At 38.4% G+C, this 22,014-nt stretch overlaps 2 protein-coding genes and 1 long non-coding RNA gene across 4 annotated transcripts; 2 read left to right on the forward strand and 1 right to left on the reverse strand.

Moving 5' to 3' along the window:
• The first annotated feature begins 1,740 nt into the window (after nt 1–1,740).
• LOC103721155 (translation initiation factor 3 (IF-3) family protein) lies at nt 1,741–16,029 on the forward strand. Of its 2 annotated transcripts, XM_008811229.6 has the most exons (8): nt 1,741–2,295; nt 2,389–2,485; nt 3,962–4,029; nt 6,987–7,085; nt 8,833–8,889; nt 10,398–10,466; nt 14,117–14,185; nt 14,437–16,029. In XM_008811229.6, the coding sequence occupies exons 1-8, from the start codon at nt 2,062–2,064 to the stop codon at nt 15,688–15,690; spliced, it is 1,947 nt and encodes a 648-aa protein (XP_008809451.6). In that variant the 5' UTR covers nt 1,741–2,061; the 3' UTR covers nt 15,691–16,029. The 2 variants fall into 2 exon arrangements, with proteins under 2 accessions (XP_008809451.6, XP_088575107.2); XM_088718981.2 differs by lacking the exon at nt 14,117–14,185 and having other exon boundaries at nt 1,923–2,295; nt 14,437–15,820.
• Nucleotides 16,030–16,248: 219 nt separating this feature from the next.
• On the reverse strand, nt 16,249–19,415 carry LOC103721154 (Pentatricopeptide repeat (PPR) superfamily protein). Its single transcript, XM_026810039.4, has 2 exons — nt 16,547–19,415; nt 16,249–16,477 (listed from the first exon to the last, which is right to left on the reverse strand). The coding sequence occupies exon 1, from the start codon at nt 19,395–19,397 to the stop codon at nt 17,130–17,132; it is 2,268 nt and encodes a 755-aa protein (XP_026665840.4). The 5' UTR covers nt 19,398–19,415; the 3' UTR covers nt 16,249–16,477; nt 16,547–17,129.
• LOC149768138 (uncharacterized) lies at nt 19,351–21,751 on the forward strand. Its single transcript, XR_016399980.1, has 2 exons — nt 19,351–19,426; nt 21,528–21,751. It is a non-coding gene; the product is annotated as an uncharacterized LOC149768138 (long non-coding RNA).
• The last annotated feature ends 263 nt before the right edge of the window (nt 21,752–22,014 follow it).

Consider the following 22,014-nt stretch of genomic DNA (forward strand, 5'->3'; position numbering starts at 1 on the left):
CTGGCATAAAACACTTTGCTTATGGCTCTTGAAGTAACCATGAGATTGTTCAAGTTCACTGATTTTTCTTTGTACTGAAAAATACCACACTATTTGTTTTACATGGCTTGCTCAATCTGCGAATGCAGATAATTCTCATTTATGTGTGCTATATATTTGAGAAGAAATCTTTCAAATTTCTTTTCATTGCTCTCCCTTGTTTTGCTTTAGGATATTATTGTATTTTTAGAAAACAAATCACAAAAAGATACTTTTGATGCACAAAAAGATACTTTCCCATGCAGTCTTATAGTGCTATCAATACATAAGACTTTTTGTATCATATTAGTCTCCAACTATTTATATGACCTGGTTTTTTCAGTCAATCTAGAAAATCTTTCAATAATTGTAATGTGGGAAATGTTCACGTAGTCTTCATGTTATCGACAACTTATTGAAAAGTATTACTATACACCTTCAAACTTAGGAAGCCACAACTCCAAGTATATAAATTGATACAAACTATAATGTGATTTTATAGTCCCACCAAAATATGATGTTTCTTTTATTATGTTAGTAGCCAACTCTTCATGTGACTTAGTTTTTTTTGAAAAAGAAGATAACTTGGTATGGTGGTGTTATATGATAGAAAGGAGTGCAATAGGATCATTTGACTGGGACAAAAAAGTTAGGAGACTTCAAAGATTCACAATTAAAAACTTGGTAGCTTTAACGGAGGGGTAGAGTGATGTAATGAAACAAAGAAGAGTCGGTATGATTGCAGAGAACTCATGCAGAAAACTCCAAGAATTATGGATAACTATGGACAATCAATCTAAGAGTCCATGAGGTATAGGTTATGGATTTGTTCACCACTAATCTCTTGCAATAGATGCGAACATATTTCTCTATTTTCTTAGGCCTCTAAAGCATCCAATGAAAACCAAAGTATCTCATATATATAAAGACAAACTTTGTCTAAATTTCTCGAAATACAAATATTAGAGACAAATAGAGTCCTACATGTGTTGGGCTCCTAATGGTGCTTTACTAACCTTTATCGTGTCTCTTTGAGTTTAGGAGCTTAGTTCGGATCGAAAAAAGTTTTGGATGAATGAAACAATTTATTAAAGAAGGTAAACTACAAAACTTTTTTTTGTAGGATTCTTTTTTTTCTCTATGGTGGGATTAAGGAGGAAGAGCAGCTAATTTAAAATTCACGATGCAGCATGCTTAATTTTTTCTATAATTTTTTAGAGATCTTCTTAAATTTTAGACATGATAACTCTCTCATCCACTCAATAGGACATCCAATAGGAATTCTAAATTAGAAATTTTTGGCTTGTATCATTTAATAAAGAAATTAGCAGTCGTGCAAGGATAAAATTTTTTTACAAATTGTTTATTCTAAAATAATATATTAATTTATACTTTTAATCTATGAATCTCTCTTTTGATATAAACCTATGGATCTCTTTGATTAGAAGCTCAGTCCTAATTAAAAAGAGTTTGATATTAGTGAAACTTTTAATAAATAAAGATAAATCAGAAAATTTTTATTTTATTAGAATTCCATATATAGATATATTTGCGGTTGGACTCGGGAAGAAGAGCACAATCATTTTTAAATTCTCGATGTGATGATTTTTTAAAAGATTTTTTTGAATTTTGAAAAGGGTAGTACTTTCTCTCTCTTATAAGGAAAGAGCGAGAGAGACGGATGGCCAAAGCTTAAAAACGGGTACCTTATTAAAGATTAACGAGTCATCTGCTTGATAAATCACAGCCCGTCTATTATATGCTCCCCAGCGCGTAAATCACGTGGAACTCCCCAAAATTTTGAGTCCCGACCCGAACGCAACATCTTTTCGTTGATCGCTCGTGCCGTCCTGTGCGGCATACCGTCATATACTTTCGATTCAATAGGTTATGTATTTCGTCGCCTAGGGTCCCGGGACCGAGGAAAGGCGGTTCTTTTCTCCTCTCGCGCCGCCTTCTTAGATCCTTCGCTCTGGTTCTCCACAGCCATCAGCACTTCCACCGATCGAGTCCGGGCGATTCGACCCCCTTCTTGAAGAACTAATGGCGCTTTGGCATCGAATCAGATCCACCAGGCTCGGATCCCTCTCCCACCAATGCCGGAGATGGTACTCCCCGTTCCGCGGAGCCGCCGGGGACGCCGGAGCTCCGGCGGCGGGCCTCCCGGAAGGGCGTTGGAGGTCGAAGGCCCTGGAGTGCCCTCTTGGGGCGCCGCCGTTCCGGCCCACCTTGGGCTTCGAGCACACCACCGTGAGATCCTTTGCAGCTCCCGTCCAGGTGGTCTCGGCTGTATTCTTTCTTGATATCCGCTGTTATGTTCTTAACCTATTCAGTAATTCTTATTTTTCAGTTTTCTTGATGGGATTTCAGGCGAAATCGAAACCAAAACCAGCCGCGGATGCCTCTGATGGGCCTCGAATTAATGGAGCGATCACGGCTGCGTATGTTCGACTTGTTACGGATGAAGGTATGCAGGCTTTTCAAACTTCTATTTATGATTTTCTATTCTTCTTGATATGGGAAGGGAACGGTTTTATCTGTTATCGATATCATAGACGTCGAGATGCTGAGTGAATTACCGGAATTGAGTTTATGAATCAAATTAGGGAGGTTCGGAAGTTGCTCCCATCCGATACAAGGAGTTGTGTTATTTGGTGCGTTAGCAATGTTGCCTGAATAATGCAAGATGATTTTGTGAGTTTTCAACCTTCACTTGTCAACAAATATTGTTGAGATGATGTTAAATTTTAATATAATGGCAACAACCTTAGGATCAAGTCACGTTCTGGTTCTACTAATGTTTTGCTACCTGTATCGTGGCTTTCTATGTTGATCATATTAATTTCTTGCTGAGAAAAATGTATTATCAAGATGGATGATAGGGTCTGAAGCTGTGCTAGAATCGGGGCCGAATCGATTGCCCGGCAACACGGGTCGGTATGCCCTTGTACCGTTCCATGCCGGGCCTATACCGACACAGTAGAGGAGGGAGAGGAGAGGAAAAGAGAGAGAAGGGAGAAAGAGAGATGGAGAGAGATGGAGGGTGGCGGAGGCCTGCATGCCGCATGGAAGAGGCGGAGGAGGGGCTCTGCCTTCAGGTCCTCTGTTTCATTCGAACCAGAGGTCCTAGAGGGAGCCCTTTTTAATTTCATGATTTTTAAATGAAGTCGACAAGGCCCTCTCCGAAATCTCTATTTTGAATGAAACAGGAGACTTGGAGGCGAAGCCCCTCCTCGGCCTCCTCCACGCGGCTTGTCGGCCTCCGCCGGCCCTCTGTCGGCCGGTAGAGAAGCCAACCTCCACCATCCTCTCTCTTCCTTCCTCTCCCTTTTTCTTCCTTCTCACTCGCTCTATCTCTTTTTCTCTCTTTCCTTCTCCTTCTCCCCCTCCCCCTCCGTCAACGGTCTTTTGTTTCGGTTGTTGGAACCGTTCCGGTCCACCGCCGGTATGGCTTGGTACTTTCCGAATAGCCCGGTTCAGGATGGTTCTGCCGACCATGGTCTGAAGGTTTATCTATTGCTTGCTTGATATTCTGCGCATGACTGGAAACTTTCGAATATTTAGTCAGGCATAGAGGATCATCAAGATAACCATAAGTTTTAGTCTCTATATTAGCTTGGACAACTTTAAGGTGCTCCTATTTTCCAGTATAATTTCTAAAAAAAAAACCCACTATGCAGTCAATGGCAGATTAGGTATTAAGTAGTAAAGCAGCATGAGTCTACTATGACTACTATAGACTATCCTTGTCTCTGCAAGATAAATTTGCAGAGTTTAGAACCAACTATTCGACTTGGCAGGTTGCATATATTGCTCTTTCTCTGGAGGTTATTTTATATCACCTAAACCTATTCTCTCTTTTAGTTTTTATGCTTGTTCCAACTTTAGGGTAAACTTTATTATCATGATGATCTAAGAAGCACTTGTTTAATGTATTTTGCAGGGCATGGTATTGTCTCAATAAGGGAAGCACTTGATCGTGCAATGAAGCTCAAGCTTGACTTAGTTGAGGTAGACTGGTTTGCCCTTGATCTCAAACTCATTATATTTTTATGACCTTTAAAGTTTTTAAACCATGGTAGATATGTAAATAGATTTTTTTTTTTTTTTAAGAATATTAAGTCTCGATGCTATGTTGTTTATTTGGAATGAAGAAAATTTGTGAAGGAATGATGGACCAAAAAACCAATAACTGAAATGCTAGCATTATGCTTGACAGGTGAGTGTATATGATTTATATTGGTGTGACTTTATGAATTGGAATTTAATTCATCGAGGCCTGGGACATTTGCAACCAGCTGTCAACCTTATGTGAGCCGCTACACGCTGGTGCTAAGTTTTTGTTAGAGGTAACTTGTGGGCGAGAGAGGGCTGCCATGAACCTGAAAAGCCAGTTTGTATGCTAGAGGGGTAATCTTGTTGTTACACCATTTTAAGCTCACTGAGGGGTAATCTTTTAAACTATCCATAAATTGGTAGAAGCCTGGACAAAATATGAGAAAGCAAGATGTCATATAGGATTGTGCTCAGGTTTGAGAGGCACATTCAGAGTCAAAAGAACCAAATTAATAATGCAATCACCATAATAACAGCAAATCCAAAAAGGGAGTTCCTGTTATCTTCATCTTTTTTTATGAATTTGTTGAGAGTTGAGACATTTCCTTAATTTGAATTTCAAGTGCTCTTATGTAGGCTTGCACAGCATGTATTTAAGAAGACACCATTAACCAAGTTACACCAAGTTCCAAGGAAAGCTTCTCTTCACTGGGGGAAGCTGCAATCCGAAGAAAGTTATAGTTTAAAAATGTATATAGGGAAGTTGGGCTAAGGGATTGAGGCATATATGTTTTTCAAGTCTGGAGAAAGGGCATCTTCCTAAGAGTGCAGGAAATTCTTGATCTCTTGGTTTGCTACAGTATGGGCTTAAGGATCCTTCATAAGAATTTAAGTAACCAATGCCCTTTAGTCAGAATTACTGTGGTGATGATGCCTATGCGAGAAGCATGGGAAGTTGTTGCCAAAATGTTTCTGATTCTCTGTTTTATAGGGATGAAACAAGGCGAATTTGTTTTCCTGGTCTTTGTGAGTATTGTGTTTATGGAAATGAAATGTTGATCTCTCTCCTTTATTAAGAAGTGTTTCATTGTTGGCTCACTTAAGTACACCCCATCAAAGTTCAATATGTATCTTTGGTACTTATCATGAGATTTACGAGCCCTATATAATATTAGGAAGTGTAAAAAAAGGAGAAATCTTTGTTGTAAGACTCTTTGATCTGTGCTAAAGGTATTTACATCTTCTATTGTTTATGTTTAAGGTGCTGAATTTTAGTCTATTATGTATGCATGAAAAACTGGATTCACTGACTTGTTAGTTGGTCCCAACTCCCAAGTGCTAGGGTATGTTGGACAAGGTACATGTGATTGATGTATGGGGAGTGGCATAGGTTACTTGTGCAAGTGGGAAATGTTGACGACATTGTTGAAGATGATATCAGTTGCTGCTAGGTCATTTTGTGAAGTTTCTTCGATCCTTTAGGTTGCAAATGAACTGACCAGATGTCTTAACTATTTGACTCAACACACATACGTGTCTTTGTGGCATGCATACATGTGTTTATTTGCTAAGGAAGTCCAAAACAGGCTCACCATGGCATTCAACCAACATCTTATGAAAATTGCCATGTTGATCAGCAGCATATAGGACATTATTGTTAATCATCATCATCATCATGAACAACAACACTATCCAAGCCTTTCCGATTAAGTATGGGCCTTGAGTGGAGATGTATCCCTGGAAAGATTGAGCAGATTTTACAATTGGCTACCAACCTGGCATTAATCCTCTAGAATTTGGTGCAGAATTCCTGTCCAAGAAAAATTTAGGCAAGAGAGTGTCCTGACTAAAAATCTATGATAGGGAAATCTACCTTATTGAATGCAGTTTAAATGCAGTAAAGGAGCAATTCGCCAGTATTTCTGTCAACTTGGAAAGAATCTAGAGGACAGGAAAAACTCTTAATATGGGGATATATGCTGCTCATCCCAATGCCACAAATAAGTTAAAAGAGCTTTATGAAACATCATCCTGTTTTGGCTTTGCTATTAAATTTCAAAAATATGGCAATAACGGTAAGTGCATATGTCATGTAAATTCTAGTCCTGTGATGTTCTTTGACTTCACCAATACAACTCAACAACTTTTGTTTCATGAGCCTTTAATTTTTAATAGGAACTTCAAAGGACTTACCCCAAGCAACCACCTAATTGGTTTGTCTGCGGTATCCTCATATTTTTTTGTTCATAATAGTGCTCTATGTTAACAAAATCAAGAAAATATTTTTATGCTCCCACTTATGCACTCATCAGTCACTAATATGACCACTATCAGAATATTTCAAAATATTATCCTACTTTTGTGAGGTTATAAAAATAACATTATCATAATGCGCATAAAAAATAGTTCACTTCCTATAATGTTGTGTTGGTCAATATGTGCTTATGGAATGCTTAATATTGTTTGACATATGAGTTACATAATGACAATTTTGAAATTAACGTTTTATTGTCAGGGAGCAGCATGTTTTCCTGGTTCACCTGGATGATGTCTCCAAACTCAAGAAAATAAAAATTTTAACCGGGCTACTTATTATAATTTAGCATGTACATTTGACATCGGGCATTGGGATACCAGGGTTATGAAGATTAAGGGCAATGTGTTTGTTTGTTTCATGTTTTTGGTGCAATAATCTCTTTTCTGTGCTACATTTCTTCAATCTCCGTTAAGATATTGTTTGGCTCTTCTATTCTCTGATTATTTTTCCAGTTCTTTTCCTTTATTGGCGATATTCTTAGCCAGAACATGTGATAATCACTAACAGTACCTTTAGTTTTACCAAGGACTTACAACATATGCTTTTATTGTTGTTAATGGTTTGAAACCTGAAGTTGTTCCACTGGATGTTGTAGGTTCAAAGAACTGCAAATCCACCTGTTTGCAAGATCATGGATTTCCATAGGGAGAAGTACAAACAAGAAGTAAAGGAAAAAGAACGTGCAAAAACCAAGGTAAGGCACATAATCTATCTGTCCCAGTGATATATGCAAGGTAACTAAGTAATTCCTGTTTTGCGGGGGATTTACAATTGGCTGAGAAAGTTGAGAAAGTTTCATAGAGTGATAACAATAGGTTTATTCTTTGCTAAGTGCTAATTTATTATATAATTTATTGTGCAGAAAACATAAAACAAGTGATTGTTCTATCAAGAAAGCTAATTATTTGAAACTTAATCCTAAGTAAACAAGTAATTATACTTCTATGTCCTTTGAAGGCAAAGAATATTCATTCAGAGATATTTTGAACTTTTGCCGTTCAAATAGTCATGACCACAATCATTCAGCCTTGTCCAAACTAGCTGGTTTTGGCTTTATACATCCTCATTAACCAACCATTTCTATTTAGGACCACATGTGACATTATTTTGAGCTTGCCCATTTCTTTTGCTGATAACCTCCATCCATGTTACTTTAGGTCTTCTCCTCCTTTTCCTATATCTTTCAACAAAAATAAAAAGGATTCTTCCTTACTGGAGCTCCCTCATGTTTTTTTTTGTTCGTCCTCAAACTATTTCAGTCAATTCTTCCTTAGTTTATCCACAACTTATGCAACTCCTACAGCTCCTTTAACATACTAATCTGTCACTTTATCCTTCAATTTTGATAAAGGCTATCGCTCTGTCTTTGTCTTGCTGATTTATAAACCCTCATCTTCTAAATCTTTCTTCACAAATTTCAGTATTTAATCTTTTTCTTTTTTAAAAATCAATACTATATCATACGCAAAAAAAAAAAAAAAAAAAAAAAACACATTCACATGGCACCTCCTGAATATTAGCAGTAAATTCATTTATGATTAGTGTCAAAAATATGCGCTTGTTGTTGATTCTTGGTGCATGCCTGATGACTAAAAAAATATACGCTTTCATGTAAACAATTCTTATTTCTTGCCAATGCTCCAACATGAACATGTTGTCTATGATTTCAATGTATCATTTATTTATATGCTTAAAGCCTGCTAAGTTATTTTTCTTGGTACTTTACAATAAGCTATCTCTAAGTTAAAGATCCTAATCATCTTTACTGCCAAAAAAAGGATCCTAATTATACTTTTTCCCCATTCTTTGCATTTTCCTATCAATTGCCTAAAGAAGAAGATAACATTTGACCTTTCTAGATGAAAACCAAACAGATCCTCTGATTATCATCATTTTTCTTGACCTTTGTTCAATTACCCTTTTCCTTAACATCATAAAGTGATTCATAAGTTTAATTCTTTGATACTTACAGAAATTATATACATCACTTCTATTTTTATAGTTAGGCATCACAATACTTCTATGATCATCTGGCACTTTCTTGGTTCTTAAAACCTTACTTGTAACTTTTTTACATGCTGATTGAATTGTGTGCTAGTCTCACCTATGAAGTTCCTGTATGTATCATTACATTTTACTTTATAATATTATGTATACCAAACTTGTCATTGACATTTTGGCTCAATTTTGTTCACAGTTGGTCATGTGATACCATATTCTTATTAGCTTACCCTAGGTAGTAGGCCAAACCGAATATTTTTTATATTATTGGCAGTAGAGTTCTTTATAACATTGCATACCTCAGATAACATAGAGTCTCACTAATGGCAAGACCTGATTATACAACATGGAGTCAAAAGTTTGCAAGATTTATTATCTTGTCTTATGTAGCTCTCGTTAATATTTAATAATTCTACTATGTATTTGATTTTCTGATGCAGTCTGCACTCACGTTACGCGGCGGGGAGAACAAAGAGGTTCGCTTTAAAGCAAAAACTGTAAGTAGTTATCTTTTGAAACCCACTTTTATATCACATAAAGTAAATCTTAGTTAATAGTTGCATCAAAATTTAGTGTGACCTAAAGCTGTGATTAAAGTGTTCTTGATGTTTTCTGTATCAATTGATATGATTTTTGTATCCTGTAGTAACAATTATATTTGCTACTTTTGGTATTAGTTGAATGATCCTGTAACTATTGTTGATGTTTGTGCCAATGCTTGCATCATCCCTAGAGATGGCTGACATTAGCATTTCTAACAGTATGGGTTAGACAAATGAGTTCAGACATACAAAATGGAAGAGTCTGGCCCAGGTTCCGTTTTGCAAATGACTTTCTCTGGAGTCTCTTTAATGTATGCAGTGACAAACAAAGGCATTGTCGTTGGCTTGGCATCCATGCAAGAATATAAAGAAAATTGCATCATTTGATTATGTAGGCGAGTAGTTGTTCTAGATGTAATGAAGTTTCCTAGATCACAATGACCAAATAATCTTATGTTCATTCTAGATGCCTGTGACTGGTTCAGGAGAACGTAGTAGATGGATAGTTGTAATTCCATCAACTGAATGAAATGTCAATTAGTTGATGCACATAATTAGCTTCAGATGGAGTGTAGTATATGACTGTGATTTCATCAGCCAACCAAGAGAAGTATCTGATGGATGAGTGTGATTGTATCAACCAATAAAATGCTACCTTGTATATGCAATATATGCTACTTATCAAGAGGATGGAATTTTCTGATGGATGATTGGCTACAATCTTATCAGTCAATAGTGGAGGCAGTACGTGATGGATGGTTATGATCTTATCAGATGATGAAATTTGGGAATTATGTTTCATGACTATATTTTAAAGTGGGTCGTTAAATATAAAGCTTATATTTACTTAATATATAATTATTATTACTGTCTATTTGGATTGGAGTCTTAAGAACAGTTTACTTACTAAAGAATTGATTTACGTTTAGGGGCTTCATGAAATGGTTGATATCTGATCAATCAGAAAGCCATTCATGTGATACATAGTAGAAATGTCACCCAAATAGGATTCCATTTTGGTTAGGGTAAAGCTTGAAAGACTGCCAAAGTTCTCTTGAAAAGTGCATTGATGACCAATGATGGCCAAGAACTTTTGCAAATACGGTTAGCGCATGACAGATCAACATGCATCTATACTTTCCTAACAGTCATATTTGTCCAAAGATTTGTGTCCTGATTACCTACAGCATCATGTTAAATTTTGATGAGATATATGTAAATGTTAGAACAATCCAAATATAATATAAGACTATATCCATTTCTATGATCTGAACCTTTAGAGATGTCATATTTTCTCTGCTGTGCCCGGTAAAATTTATTTTGGTAATTGTATAGCTTGTCTTAAGCTGCTTCTAGTCAAAGTAGATTTGATCATGTCAAAGAAATTATTCTTTTAAATACATTAAGCTTTCTCTCTATGAATCTCTGATCTATATGGTTACCAAGTCACTTGTTTTTCCCAGGAATTGAAAGACCTAAAAACTAAAGCAGATCAAATTACAAGATTGATGGAGCGTGGTTACAGGGTGAAGGTATTGTTAATTATCTTCTCATTGTATTATGTAAATTTTCATATGTCTCATGGTTCGGCATTCTTGGGAACCTTTTTCTAATTTCATGTATTGAAATTAATCAAAGCTTCCCTTCACTCTCTATATCTTGCTTCTGTTATTTGATTGATTTTTTTTATTATCAGTTAAGCTCTTTCAGAGCAGTTCTGTTCATGGACAAGATTTAATAAGGTGATTGCCAGTGCGGTAATTGATTTTCGGCATTAAGTGCCATCGAACCCCCAAGATACCTAGGATGGTAATTGAGATTTAGTTGGGCCTGGATTATCCCTCATATCAATGCTCCTGTGCATAATTTTGTTGGTGGGTGCACTGTTGGCTTATGTTGCCCAAGGGATTTAGGTACCATACTATACTGGTCTGTAGTGGCTGTACTGCATTGAACTGTACAACTGATGGATCAGCGCTTGGTACACTCCTCGGTACCATACTGTACTAACATATGAAAGCAGGTGTCACCTTTGCAGTGCTGACACCAACTACCATACCATGCATTGGTATGACATATGGTGCGTACTATACTATACTGGCACCTGACTGATCCGTGTACTAGTCCTGAGAGTTTAAACAATTAAACCTTGGTAGATATATACCTTTTTACTGATTTAGCTTGTGATAGGATGAAGACAGCCAATATCAATATTAATGCTAAGACTTGTAATCTAATTACAATAAGAAAGTTTCTATGTTGATCAGTAGTTTGTAGAAAATTATTGCAAGTATTTGAAATTAGAAGCAATAATCATGTTGTAATTTGAAGATTTTTCTGATTATTACTGAAACTGATACCTTTGGTGATTTTTTTACCAAATGTTGGTAATGCTAATATTGAGCATAATACATAATAATGGTAACACCCATACTAACCCAGTTATAATTATAAAACCATTTCTGTTATCAGTTGTAATACTCTGATTGATTCTGAGAGTGTAATATTACCAACTATTCATCTAAAGGATATTAAGTAGTTAGAACTTTCTTGTATACAAATTCTACTAAAAGAAACTGTGGCCAATTTTCACCGATAAACATGTATCATCTGAATGGGAGCGGAGAAATACTAAGACTAATTTATTTATGTGCTGATGTATTATTGAGGCCTAATGTTGGTATTAGCACCAGCATGAATATTATTATAAATATCAAATTGAAACACTAAGATGGAACCTCTTTCTTCCACGTATGCTTGTTGCCATCAGGTGCCTTGGCAATTTCTGAAAAACCTGTACTGAATCATTAGTTTCGGTACACTTAATATTACGTCTCTTTTTTTCATATAAGGTCCAGTATCCCACAAGTTGTCAATCTTGCAACCTATTGTACTCTCAGGACTCTAAACTAGCATGGCTGATTCTGGTGCTTATCTTTAGGAATTATGTTTCTTGTGAAGGGAGAAAACCAAGTTATTTAAGCTCAGATGTTGTCACATTTGTTTAATGCATTCTTGTAATCTTTAGCAAATGATGTGCAATTATGTCAAATTCACACTTCCAAGTCCGGTATTTACTGATTCTCTTTCAGGGATTGAGCTCTATAGAGAAATATTGTAATACAAAATGTACACCGGGTCAATTTTATAATGTAGGTCTCACTTTGGATTTTTTTCGGAGCAGAAAGGGTGCAATGCAAGGTAAACCTATTGCACGAAACTACCCCCTGCACACCCACACATACACCCGCCACACAAGAACAGATATATACATAAATAAGAAATCCCAAAGCAATTGCATATAAATGGATTGGTGCTGCAGCTCTCGAGATTCAAGGATTTAGACTAGATGATTGCCATACGGGATCAAGTAATGCTATAGAAATTTCCAGATCAAGGAATGATAGAAATTTTGACTATCTTGTGGCTGCAAATTGAAGATTGAACCTTATTCTTCTGTAATGGTATTACATTCGTTTTCCATTTAATTATGGAAGGACCAAATTTTGACCACCTAACCAAGAGTAGTTCTGCTGTTTACTTGTTCCAACACAATTTGAAGAGTTAGGGCAGTTTAGACTTTAAAGTTTAGACAGTATGCTTTTTAACTATTTGTAAGCTTTGGATTAATTTAAGAGGCTACTTTTGGGCTATGTCAGATATGTTATTTCTTTTTTAATAGTTATGTATTTTTTAGGTCAGCACACAACCTTCTATGGATATTTAATCCAGTTGAGTTTGGAATTTGACAGTCTTTAGGTATATGTGATTGAGTTCTCTTTTGAGTAGGATCTATCAAAAAGTTTCCTGCTTTCTATCTGGTTTTGACTAGGAATGCTTTAATTGATTTTGCTTTATGCTTGGACTATTTACCTTTTTTTTGGGAACATAGATTTCCAAAACAAGCAAAAAAAAGAAAGATTATAGATCTCCCATGTATTTTGGCTGTGAAAACTCTGCCATAAGCCTTTTTGCGTGCACCATATTCTCAAACAGTATGATCTTTGATTCATTCATTTGACCTTGCAGGAATTTTCCCATTGATTATCATGAAGACTCTTTTAACTTGAGTCCCTTCAATTCATCCTTTCAATTATCCTCAACATTGTTGGTGCACCCACTGATTCCTTTTGAAGTGCAAAGATTATCACTTCTAAATTATGTCTAGCAAGGTTCGTCATCTTGGTACTAGACCCCATACCGGTACCATCCTGTTACTGTGCCGGTACACCGGGTATGGAGGCTAGTTCGGCATAAGGAGTCCATACCACATACCCGTTCGGTACTGGTACGATCGGGTGTGCACCGGTACCGACCGATACGGTGAACTATTGTCCTGTAAACCATGTACTTGATAGTTTTAGGCTGTCTTTGGTTGTAGAATAAGTTAAACTTGGAGGAAATGGGTTAACTTACTCCTAACCGTCTTCACTCTGGAATAAACTAGTCTACCATGTGGGGTGGAAGAATACCTTATTCCATGTTAAGTTGAAAAGCAACTCTACCTACTTTTCAAAATACCCATGTTATTCTCGGAATGAATGGATTGCTTTTCTAGTTTTTGTGGGTTAACATGGACTAAGTGGAGTAAAGGGCACTTCCTTTCATTGGCCTTGGTGTTGGACCACTAAAGGATAGAATTCACATGTCTAGCGTCCACACAACAAAATTGTCATTTTAAGGTGCCTGTGGGAGGTTGGTGGCATGTTGGGTATGTCATGTTTGAAGTTCTCGTGGTCCTGGAGAATGCATTTATAGCTGAGTTTTGATGCTTTCGCAATCCTTAGATGACAATATTATTCCTTACAATTATTATAACATTTTGATTTTATCAGTCTATGATATATTATGTTAAAGTATGTTTCACCTTTTCTCGAAAGATCTGTTGTGCACCAGTACTCAGTCGTTAAACATATGTCTGCAAATTTTCTTCATTTTATTGTTTTCCACTCAAAGTATGACATTTAAACCGCCATTTTAAGCTTTAGGATCTGACAAGCAAATACAGTTAATTCAATTTTATTCTACCTGTTATTGCGGGTTCTGGTAGTTTTAGAGGTCCCCTAGGCTGTACTCACAGTGGTAGCTGTTGACAACACTATATAATTATCTTCTTGTTTAGTTATTTACTTGTACAAATACATAACTTATTTGATACAAATACATTCTTTATATGAAACAGTGTATGGCCATGCCCATGGGTAAAGAAGATGAAGACCTTGGAGACCCGCTATCACGTCTTTTAGCTCTGGTGACTACCATACTCCACTGATTCCTATATATTCTTCTTCTCTGTCTTCCTCCTCCTCCTCTTAAGCATAAGGTGGCAAACCACCAGTATATTAAGAGCTATTCTTGTATATTCATTCTTATCTTTGAACTGATACTTGGATGCTTACCAGTTTTAGTTTAGATTAGTTCAGAATTATAATAATGGATGTTTGATGTACTATATTACCTGTTAGACTTTAGTATCGATGAGCATTTTTTTTGGGAATACAGATAGAAGATGTTTCTGTTGTGGAAAGTGGTCCACATGTGGATTCAAGGCACGCATATGTGATAGTCAGGCACATCAAGTTCACAACAAAGAAATCTGGAAAGAAAGCAAGCAAGGTTCTGGATGCTGTGAGTAAAGGGATCCAAAGTCCTGTTCGTAACACACCTTCAACAGTGAGTAGCATAATCCAAGATGAGATGCCACAGACTGAAGAGGAATGGGAACCTACTGAGTGCAGTTCAGCAACTGAGGGTGACTATGACCAAGTAGAAGCAAACGCTCAGCATCTCACTGCTGAACCTACCCCATCATTAAATGAAGCATCCGATCGAGACTTCAATAAGGAAAGAGGTTGGCCGCGATTCAATGCAACCAATGATTTTAAGAAAGCATTTGGTTTTGATTCTAGAATGAAGAGTATTGATTCTGGTTTGGGTGGAAGTACTGGTCCAGTCTTGCATTCCCTTCCAGAAGATAATAGTAGTAAGCCATCAAATCAGAAATTTTCTGCTGCTTCGGTTGTTGGAGGCTTTCCAGCTTCTAAGCCTGGACTTGACTCGCTGAAAGCAAAAATGGCAATGAAAGAAGAGCCTTCTATTGTGGAGATCAATCGTTACATCAAACGAAGTGATCCGAAGGGGAGGTTCCATCAGACAAAACCGAGACAGGGAAGTGCAGTACCTGATATGGATCAAGGGAGGATGCCACCAGAGCCTACTAGAAGTGAAAGTCAACGGCATGATCAGGCTGATCAAAAGCAAAGACAGTTCCATCCAAGTAATTCTGCTTCACCATCACCGAGCTATGGAAGTTTCCGCATTCGAAGTGCTGCCAATCAAGGCAGATCATCTGGCAATAAGTCTGTTGATCCTAGTTCGTCACCACAAAGCTATGGGATTTTCAATGCTCAAAAAACTGCTGCTTCTGGAGATCAAAGGAACTTGGGAGATTCAAACATTGGCAAGTCCGATAATCCTGGTCTACGAAAACCAAGTTATGGAATTTTTACTAGTCTCAAAACTTTGCCCCAAGGTAGTCAAGCAAACTCAGGAGACGAGTCTGTGAGCAAGCCTGAAAATGCCACGTCACAGAGACCTAGACCTAGTTATGGAATTTTCTGTGCGAGAAAACCTGCTGGCTCCAGCGAGCAGGGGAACATGAGTGATGCGAATCCTGGTAAGGCCAATAATCCTAGCTCATCACCTCCAAGATACGGAATTTTTAGTGCTACAGACACTCCTTCCACAAGTAATTGAAGGAGCTATGAAGGTGCAACTTAGTATTTGGAGGGGAAACCAATTAATCTCCATTGAGAATCCCCTGAATATTTCAAAAATTGGTAGTTGAGAGCCGGAGAAGAGATTATTTGTATGGCGGGCGGGCGGAGGCGGGGCGGGGTGGGATGGTGGAATATTTGGTAAAGAGAACCCCACTGTTACCCACCATAAGAGCTTTTTGATAGTGAATTCAGCAACTCCGAGTTAACGCGTAGAATGCACTACCACTTTATATTCATGTATTTATTCAGCTTCTTACAATTTATTCTTTCAGCATTGCTTCAAATGAAAACCCTATACAACTTTCATTTTGGTCGATATCATCAGATCTGCCATTATTTGTGCTTTTGAGAGAGGTGCTATTTTTATAACAATAAATCCTCACGTTCTTATATATGTTGTAAGTCAATGTGGCCTGCCTCTTAAGTCACTTTCTTTATCCAAGTTCGATTGACGATGGGCATAACAGTTGCAGGACCTCTCATAAGAGTCACGAAGTGTAGCAGCTAGCCATCAACATTGTTAACACATAAAAGATAGATACCTGATCAGAAAGTTTCAAGTTTTAACTGCAATAGCAAGAGTTGTGATAGCCACAGGCATGCCCTTGAACCAAATAAAACTTTATGAAACATTTGTCTAAACAAGTCCAAAGATCCACATTGATTAATCAAGGTAGGATAAGAATTGGGCAGCCAAAGAAGGATATCCTAGTAGCTCCAGTTGCAGAAAAGATGGTGGCTGTTTTGCCACCTTGATGATGATTCTGCGAGACAAACGGTGGTTTCAACACAGATGCTATAGGAGAGGTAGCTGAGCACCTGAGAAACCTTACCTGGACAATGTCACCTTATGACACCGAGAAAAATTAGCCCGAAGATATCTCAGGTTGCCTACTTGAGGATGACCTGATGCATCATGCTGGTTCAATGGAGAAGGTGAGGCAATAAATTCGTTGGTGCATGCACATCCTTCCCAATAAGAACAGGTTGAGACAGCCAAGATCTGTTTTGTTTCAGTCGCTGGATGACTTTTCGTCCATAAGGCAAGGTCACACTTGAAACAATAGTAGCACAAAGCAGGCTGAAAACAAAGATCATCAACCAAAATTGGATGATCAAGGGCATCTTTTTGCTGCTGTCTTGGCTGTAAAAGAAGTTGGCCTGTTCAGGCTGCCGGTTGAGCTTCATTTTTTTGTTGTAGTAATGAATGGAAGAATTATATATAGTAAATCTTTGCTGTGAAGGGGCTTCAAAGGTTAACACCTTGGTAGAGAATCCCCCACTGCATTACAAGCATCTGAAGCAAGACATTATGCTGCTTTCAAATTTGGTCTCTCTTTTGGCTTATGTTCCAGCATCAAAGAATCTTCCACTATCCCAAAGTTGCTTAATTTTTAGCTCAATTCTTGAGATAGCTCACCAATAATCCCCACAAGAACACACACCATCCTTGAAGTGATGGAACCGATTTGTATCTCTCACAAGTATCTCCCTTCTTTCGAAGCTTGATATGAATTTTATAGCAGCGTGACAGTCACCACAAATGCGGAGGTTCTTGATCACCCGAAGGGGCATTCCAGGGCTTGTATTTATAAGGCCTAATGCTATTGCCAACTTCTCACTATGCCCACACAAGATCTGCTCCTTGTCCTGCTCCTCAACATCTTGCAGGACAAAGTCTGTGCTTGGCAGGTATCCCAATCTCTTCATCTCCACGCTAAGCTTCTCCAGTCTATCAGCAATTTGGTTCATCTGAGGGTGTGACTTGTCCCCAGCTAACATCATATGCACCTTATTCTTAATCTCGATCCAACTGCAACCTGGATTTTTCCTCACTCCCATGCTCTTCATCATATCTCTGACCTTATCCACCCCATCCCACATCCCCTTGGCAGCATAAATGTTCGAAAGCAGCACATAATTCCCAGCATTTCCAGGCTCCAGTTCGAATAGCTTCTCTGCTGCAATCTCTCCTAGCCTCACATTGCCATGAACCCTGCAAGAACTGAGCAAGGCTCCCCAAATGCAAGCATCAGGCTCAGATGGCATCCCTCTTATTAAATCATAAGCCTCCTCCAGCTTCGCTGCACGACCAAGGAGGCTGACCATGCAAGCATAGTGCTCCATTCTAGCAGCAATCCCATGCTCTCGATGCATCTTGTAGAAGTAGCGCTCTCCTTCCTCTGTTAGACCAGCTTGGCTACAAGCTGAGAGCACACAAGTGAAGGTTATAAAATCTGGCTTCTGCAGACTCGTTTGCATCAAATTAAACAATTCCATCACAACTTTTGCCTTCCCGTGCATCGCATATCCTCCCATCATTGCATTCCAAGACACCACATTTCTCGACGGCATCGCGTCAAAGATTGTCCTTGCATCCCTTATTCTACCACACTTTGCATACATATCTACCAGAGCACTAGCCACATACACATCCTCAGAGAAACCCTTCCTCAGAGAGAAGCAGTGGGCTGATTTCCCACGCATCAAAGCCGCGATGTTGGCACAAGCTGGCAATAGGCATGGGATGGTTACCAAGTTGGGCTCCACCCCAACCAATTGCATCTCTCTGAACAGCTCTAGTGCTTCCATGTCCTTCCCATTCTGCGCGCAACAAGCTACAATCGAGGTCCAAGACACCACATTTAGGTTGATTCCTTGGTCTCTGAACTCCCTGAATGCCTGCAATGCATTGTCCACAAGGCCATTCCTGGAAAGCCCGGATACAAGGGCATTGCAGGAACCAACTTCCATCCGGCCCACCACATCAAAGACCCTGACCATCTCCTCTGTGCGCCGGCACTTCCCGTACATATCAATAAGCGCGCTCACCACACAACTATCCGATTCCAACCCAGCTTTGATCACATATCCATGGATCTGCCATCCAAAGGCAACATCCTCGATGTCACCAACCACAGGAAGAGTGCTCGAGACGCTCGGCCCATCGGGAATGAAGCCCTCCGCATGCATCCTCTGAAACAAAGTCGCTGACTTGTGAGAGTGCCCGCTATGGCTAAATCCAGCGATCAAACCATTCCAGGTTACCGAATTAGGCTCCACCCCCGAACAGCGCATCAGTCCAAAGAGCTTCATTGCCTCAACGACGTCCCCGCGGCTTGCGTAGCCGGCGATCAATGCACTCCAGCTCACGACGCTCCGCTGGGCCATTCTGTCAAAGACCCGGTGGGCGTCCACCGTTGAGCCGCATTTTAAGTACATGTGGACGAGGGAGGACTGGACAAAAGGGTCGGAGGAGTGCCCGGTGACCAAGGAGAGAGAGTGGAGCTGCCGGCCGCAGGGGAGGGAGGGCACGCCGGCGCAGGCCTTGAAGGCGGTGGGGAAGACGAAGGGGTCGGGGGTGAGGCCGAGGGAGAGCATGCGAGGGAGGAGGGAGAGGGCGGCGGAGAAGAGGCGGGAGCGGGTGACGGCGGAGATGAGGGTGGAGAAGAGGAAGGGGTCGGGGTGGGGGATGGAGTGGAGGAGTAGGGAGGCATCGGGGAAGCGGAGGTGGTCGGCGTAGAGGGAGAGGAGCTTGGTGGCGAGGCGGGCGTCGGCGGGGAGGTGGCCGGACTTGAGGAGGCCGGCGTGGGCTTGCTGCGCTTGCGGAAGGGAGGGAGATGGGTGGTGGAGTAGTTGGAGGAAGGAGCCGAAAGGGATGCTGAGGAATTGCCTCGACACCATCTATCTCAACTTAGAGTTGGCGCTAAAAGGTATGAAACTTAACTTTCAAATAGTTTGAATTCTCGATTTTTCCATGCAAATAGAAAGTTCGGTGTAAGTTAAATCTTCTAACCATACCAAATTGGCCGGATTAAAAAATTCTAAATCATAAAGAAAGAGAGGAGAGTAAAAAAACAGTATATGAAGGAAAAGAGATAATTTTTTTTTTTTTGATACAACGGTAGCTCAAGCCAACCGCATGAGCGTTACCTTCAGCATCAAGAGAAATAAGATGGCATGAAGGGTAAGGGAGAAACATCGACAATTTCTTTTCTATAATTTAAAAAAAACAATGTGACAAATTAGTCCAGTCAGCATAAAATAATGATTTAAATTATTTACACCTTTAAAATTAAAAGAGAGAGTACCATTAATTGATAATAATAACTAACGACAATCAAGAAACTTCGGAGAGCACCCTTCCTCATTATCTTAATGAATCTGGTTGAGTTTGCCTCTTTGTCAAAAAAAAGAGAAAAAAAAAGGAAATAAGCATATGATGATCCTCTTAAATCAATTTGAAAAAAACTAGTCTTATATATCATACATGGGTTCCACAAGATCTCTTAATTCACCAAACTATTTTAAACTCAACCCTGAAGCTAGCTCTGACCTTCGTGCTGTATTTGGAATCCAATCTATGTGTTTCCTCCAACCCCGCTTCCTTAAATAGTTATCCTTTTTTTTCTCGAGTGGATCTCTTCCTATTTTTATTTTTTGTTGATTAGTTGCCTTCCAATCTTACTAATAGAATTTGTCAAGGGTTCCACCATTTTGTTTCTCTCTCTCTCTCTCTCTCTCTCTCTCTCTCTCTCTCTCTCTCTCTCTCTCTCTCTCTCTCTCTGTGATTGAGTGAGCCTCTATTTTCATCTTAGCTTAATGTCTCTATGTTTTTGTGGAAGCAACCCTTGTTGCTTTCATTGTACTCTTATTGAACCATCATGCTACATAGGTTTGCTTATGTTGTCAAAAAATAAATATTTAGATTTTCAACTCAAAAGAGAAATCTCGCTAGACCCTAATGCTATTCGCCTTTCCACTAATTAATTTTGATCCCATGTTCTTATATTGAAGCTTTCGCAAAATTATAAAAGAAACCAACTTTAGCATGATAGTCTGATTCATATCGGAGGATTTGACTCATTTGTCAAACATATTTTGTTGGAATTGGCATTCTTTTAGAGTTGGTAAAATATAATCCGACCTATTAATCTAACTCGTATTTAACCTATAATAAGCAGTTTTGGATTTGAACTGAATATATTCAAGTCAAATAGGTCGACCTATTTAAACTATTTAATAATCAAGTAGGATCTAAGTCCCAACTTCTTGTCCCATTTAGCCCATTTAATAATCAGGTTGGGTCGGGTTAAGCAGGTTAGGTAGGTTGCTTATTTATAAAATAGGTTAATAGGTTAGCATGTTATATAGGTTAACAAATTAATAGGTTATATATTTATTAAATAGGTTAAGTAGGTCTAGTTGGAACCTATTTATTGAATATTCATGTTTCAGATTATGAATTGTTTAACAAATATGTTAGGTTCAAATTTGGAATTTTCTAACTCGACTTGATTGCCAGCATAAACTATCTTGAACATGCCACTTTTTGCCAAGGGCTTAGGATCAAAGCTGGAGAGAAAAGTTTGGGATGCTTGAGTGAAATTAAATTCACTTGTCCAAGTTTAACTTACTCACAAGTTCCACATTGTCCATTTTTATAGTAAAATTTACAAGACGATTTTTGGTAATGTTTTTTTTTCCAAGTACATTTACATACTATATTTTCATTTCGTTTTTTTTGGTACATTTATCATCTACCATTTCTCGCATTATTTCTTTGAACATAATATATTACATTTACTCTAGCAAATTATATTGTTTAAATTATAAAAAGGAAAAGAATTGAAATCTCAGATAGAATTTCTTAAGCAAAGAGGAAACTAATGCCTAATTCTCTTAGTTAACTGCCATTTTAAAGAGTTGCTTGGATATTGAGTTATTATTTCCCATGTCAGGCATGTGTAAAGCTTCACAATTGATGGATGGAAGGATTGTTTTTATATTCTTTATATTTACCTGTTGTTGTAGGTTGTGGTGCCCAGCTTCATTGGGCTTTCTGAACATTAGATGAGTGAAGGTAGATGTGGAGGGATGAAAAACATTTGAATAGAGAAAGACAAGGTTAGACAAAAATTACTTCACTGCTGCTGCTATACTCTTGCAGTTTAACTATGTAGGTGATGTAAGTTAAATTATACATCGAAGACTTTCATATTGATATTATCTTTAATCTGATTAGTTCTCAAAAAAGATGATCCCATGCTTGTGTTTGGCATGTAAATGCATATGACTAAAAGCATTATGGGACCTTTTGTTTGCCGATTCTATTGGGTGTATTCGTACCCGTGATATATGAAATGTCCGTTTCAGCAAAAAATAAAATAAAATAAAAATGCATATGACTAGAAGCATGAATTGCCAAAGTCTCCATCCAACTGAAAGATTTTTTTTTAAAAATTTTTACATCAATTTGATAAGTTAACCAGACTAGGGGCAATGTATTTAGCAAAAGAGA

Source organism: Phoenix dactylifera, chromosome 3 (genome assembly GCF_051530095.1).
Source record: "Phoenix dactylifera cultivar Ajwa chromosome 3, Ajwa_hap1_PhDact_Kaust_v1.1, whole genome shotgun sequence".
NCBI classification, from domain to species: domain Eukaryota; kingdom Viridiplantae; phylum Streptophyta; class Magnoliopsida; order Arecales; family Arecaceae; genus Phoenix; species Phoenix dactylifera.

What these genes read in the sequence shown, in the direction of transcription:
- LOC103721154 (XM_026810039.4), bottom strand. Translation starts at nt 19,397, where the DNA reads ATGGTGTCGAGGCAATTCCTCAGCATCCCTTTCGGCTCCTTCCTCCAA.
- LOC103721155 (XM_008811229.6), top strand. Translation starts at nt 2,062, where the DNA reads ATGGCGCTTTGGCATCGAATCAGATCCACCAGGCTCGGATCCCTCTCC. An exon ending in AGCGTGGTTACAGGGTGAAG is followed by an intron (nt 10,467 to 14,116) that starts GTATTGTTAATT and finishes TATATGAAACAG; the next exon opens with TGTATGGCCATGCCCATGGG. An exon ending in TATCACGTCTTTTAGCTCTG is followed by an intron (nt 14,186 to 14,436) that starts GTGACTACCATA and finishes TTGGGAATACAG; the next exon opens with ATAGAAGATGTTTCTGTTGT.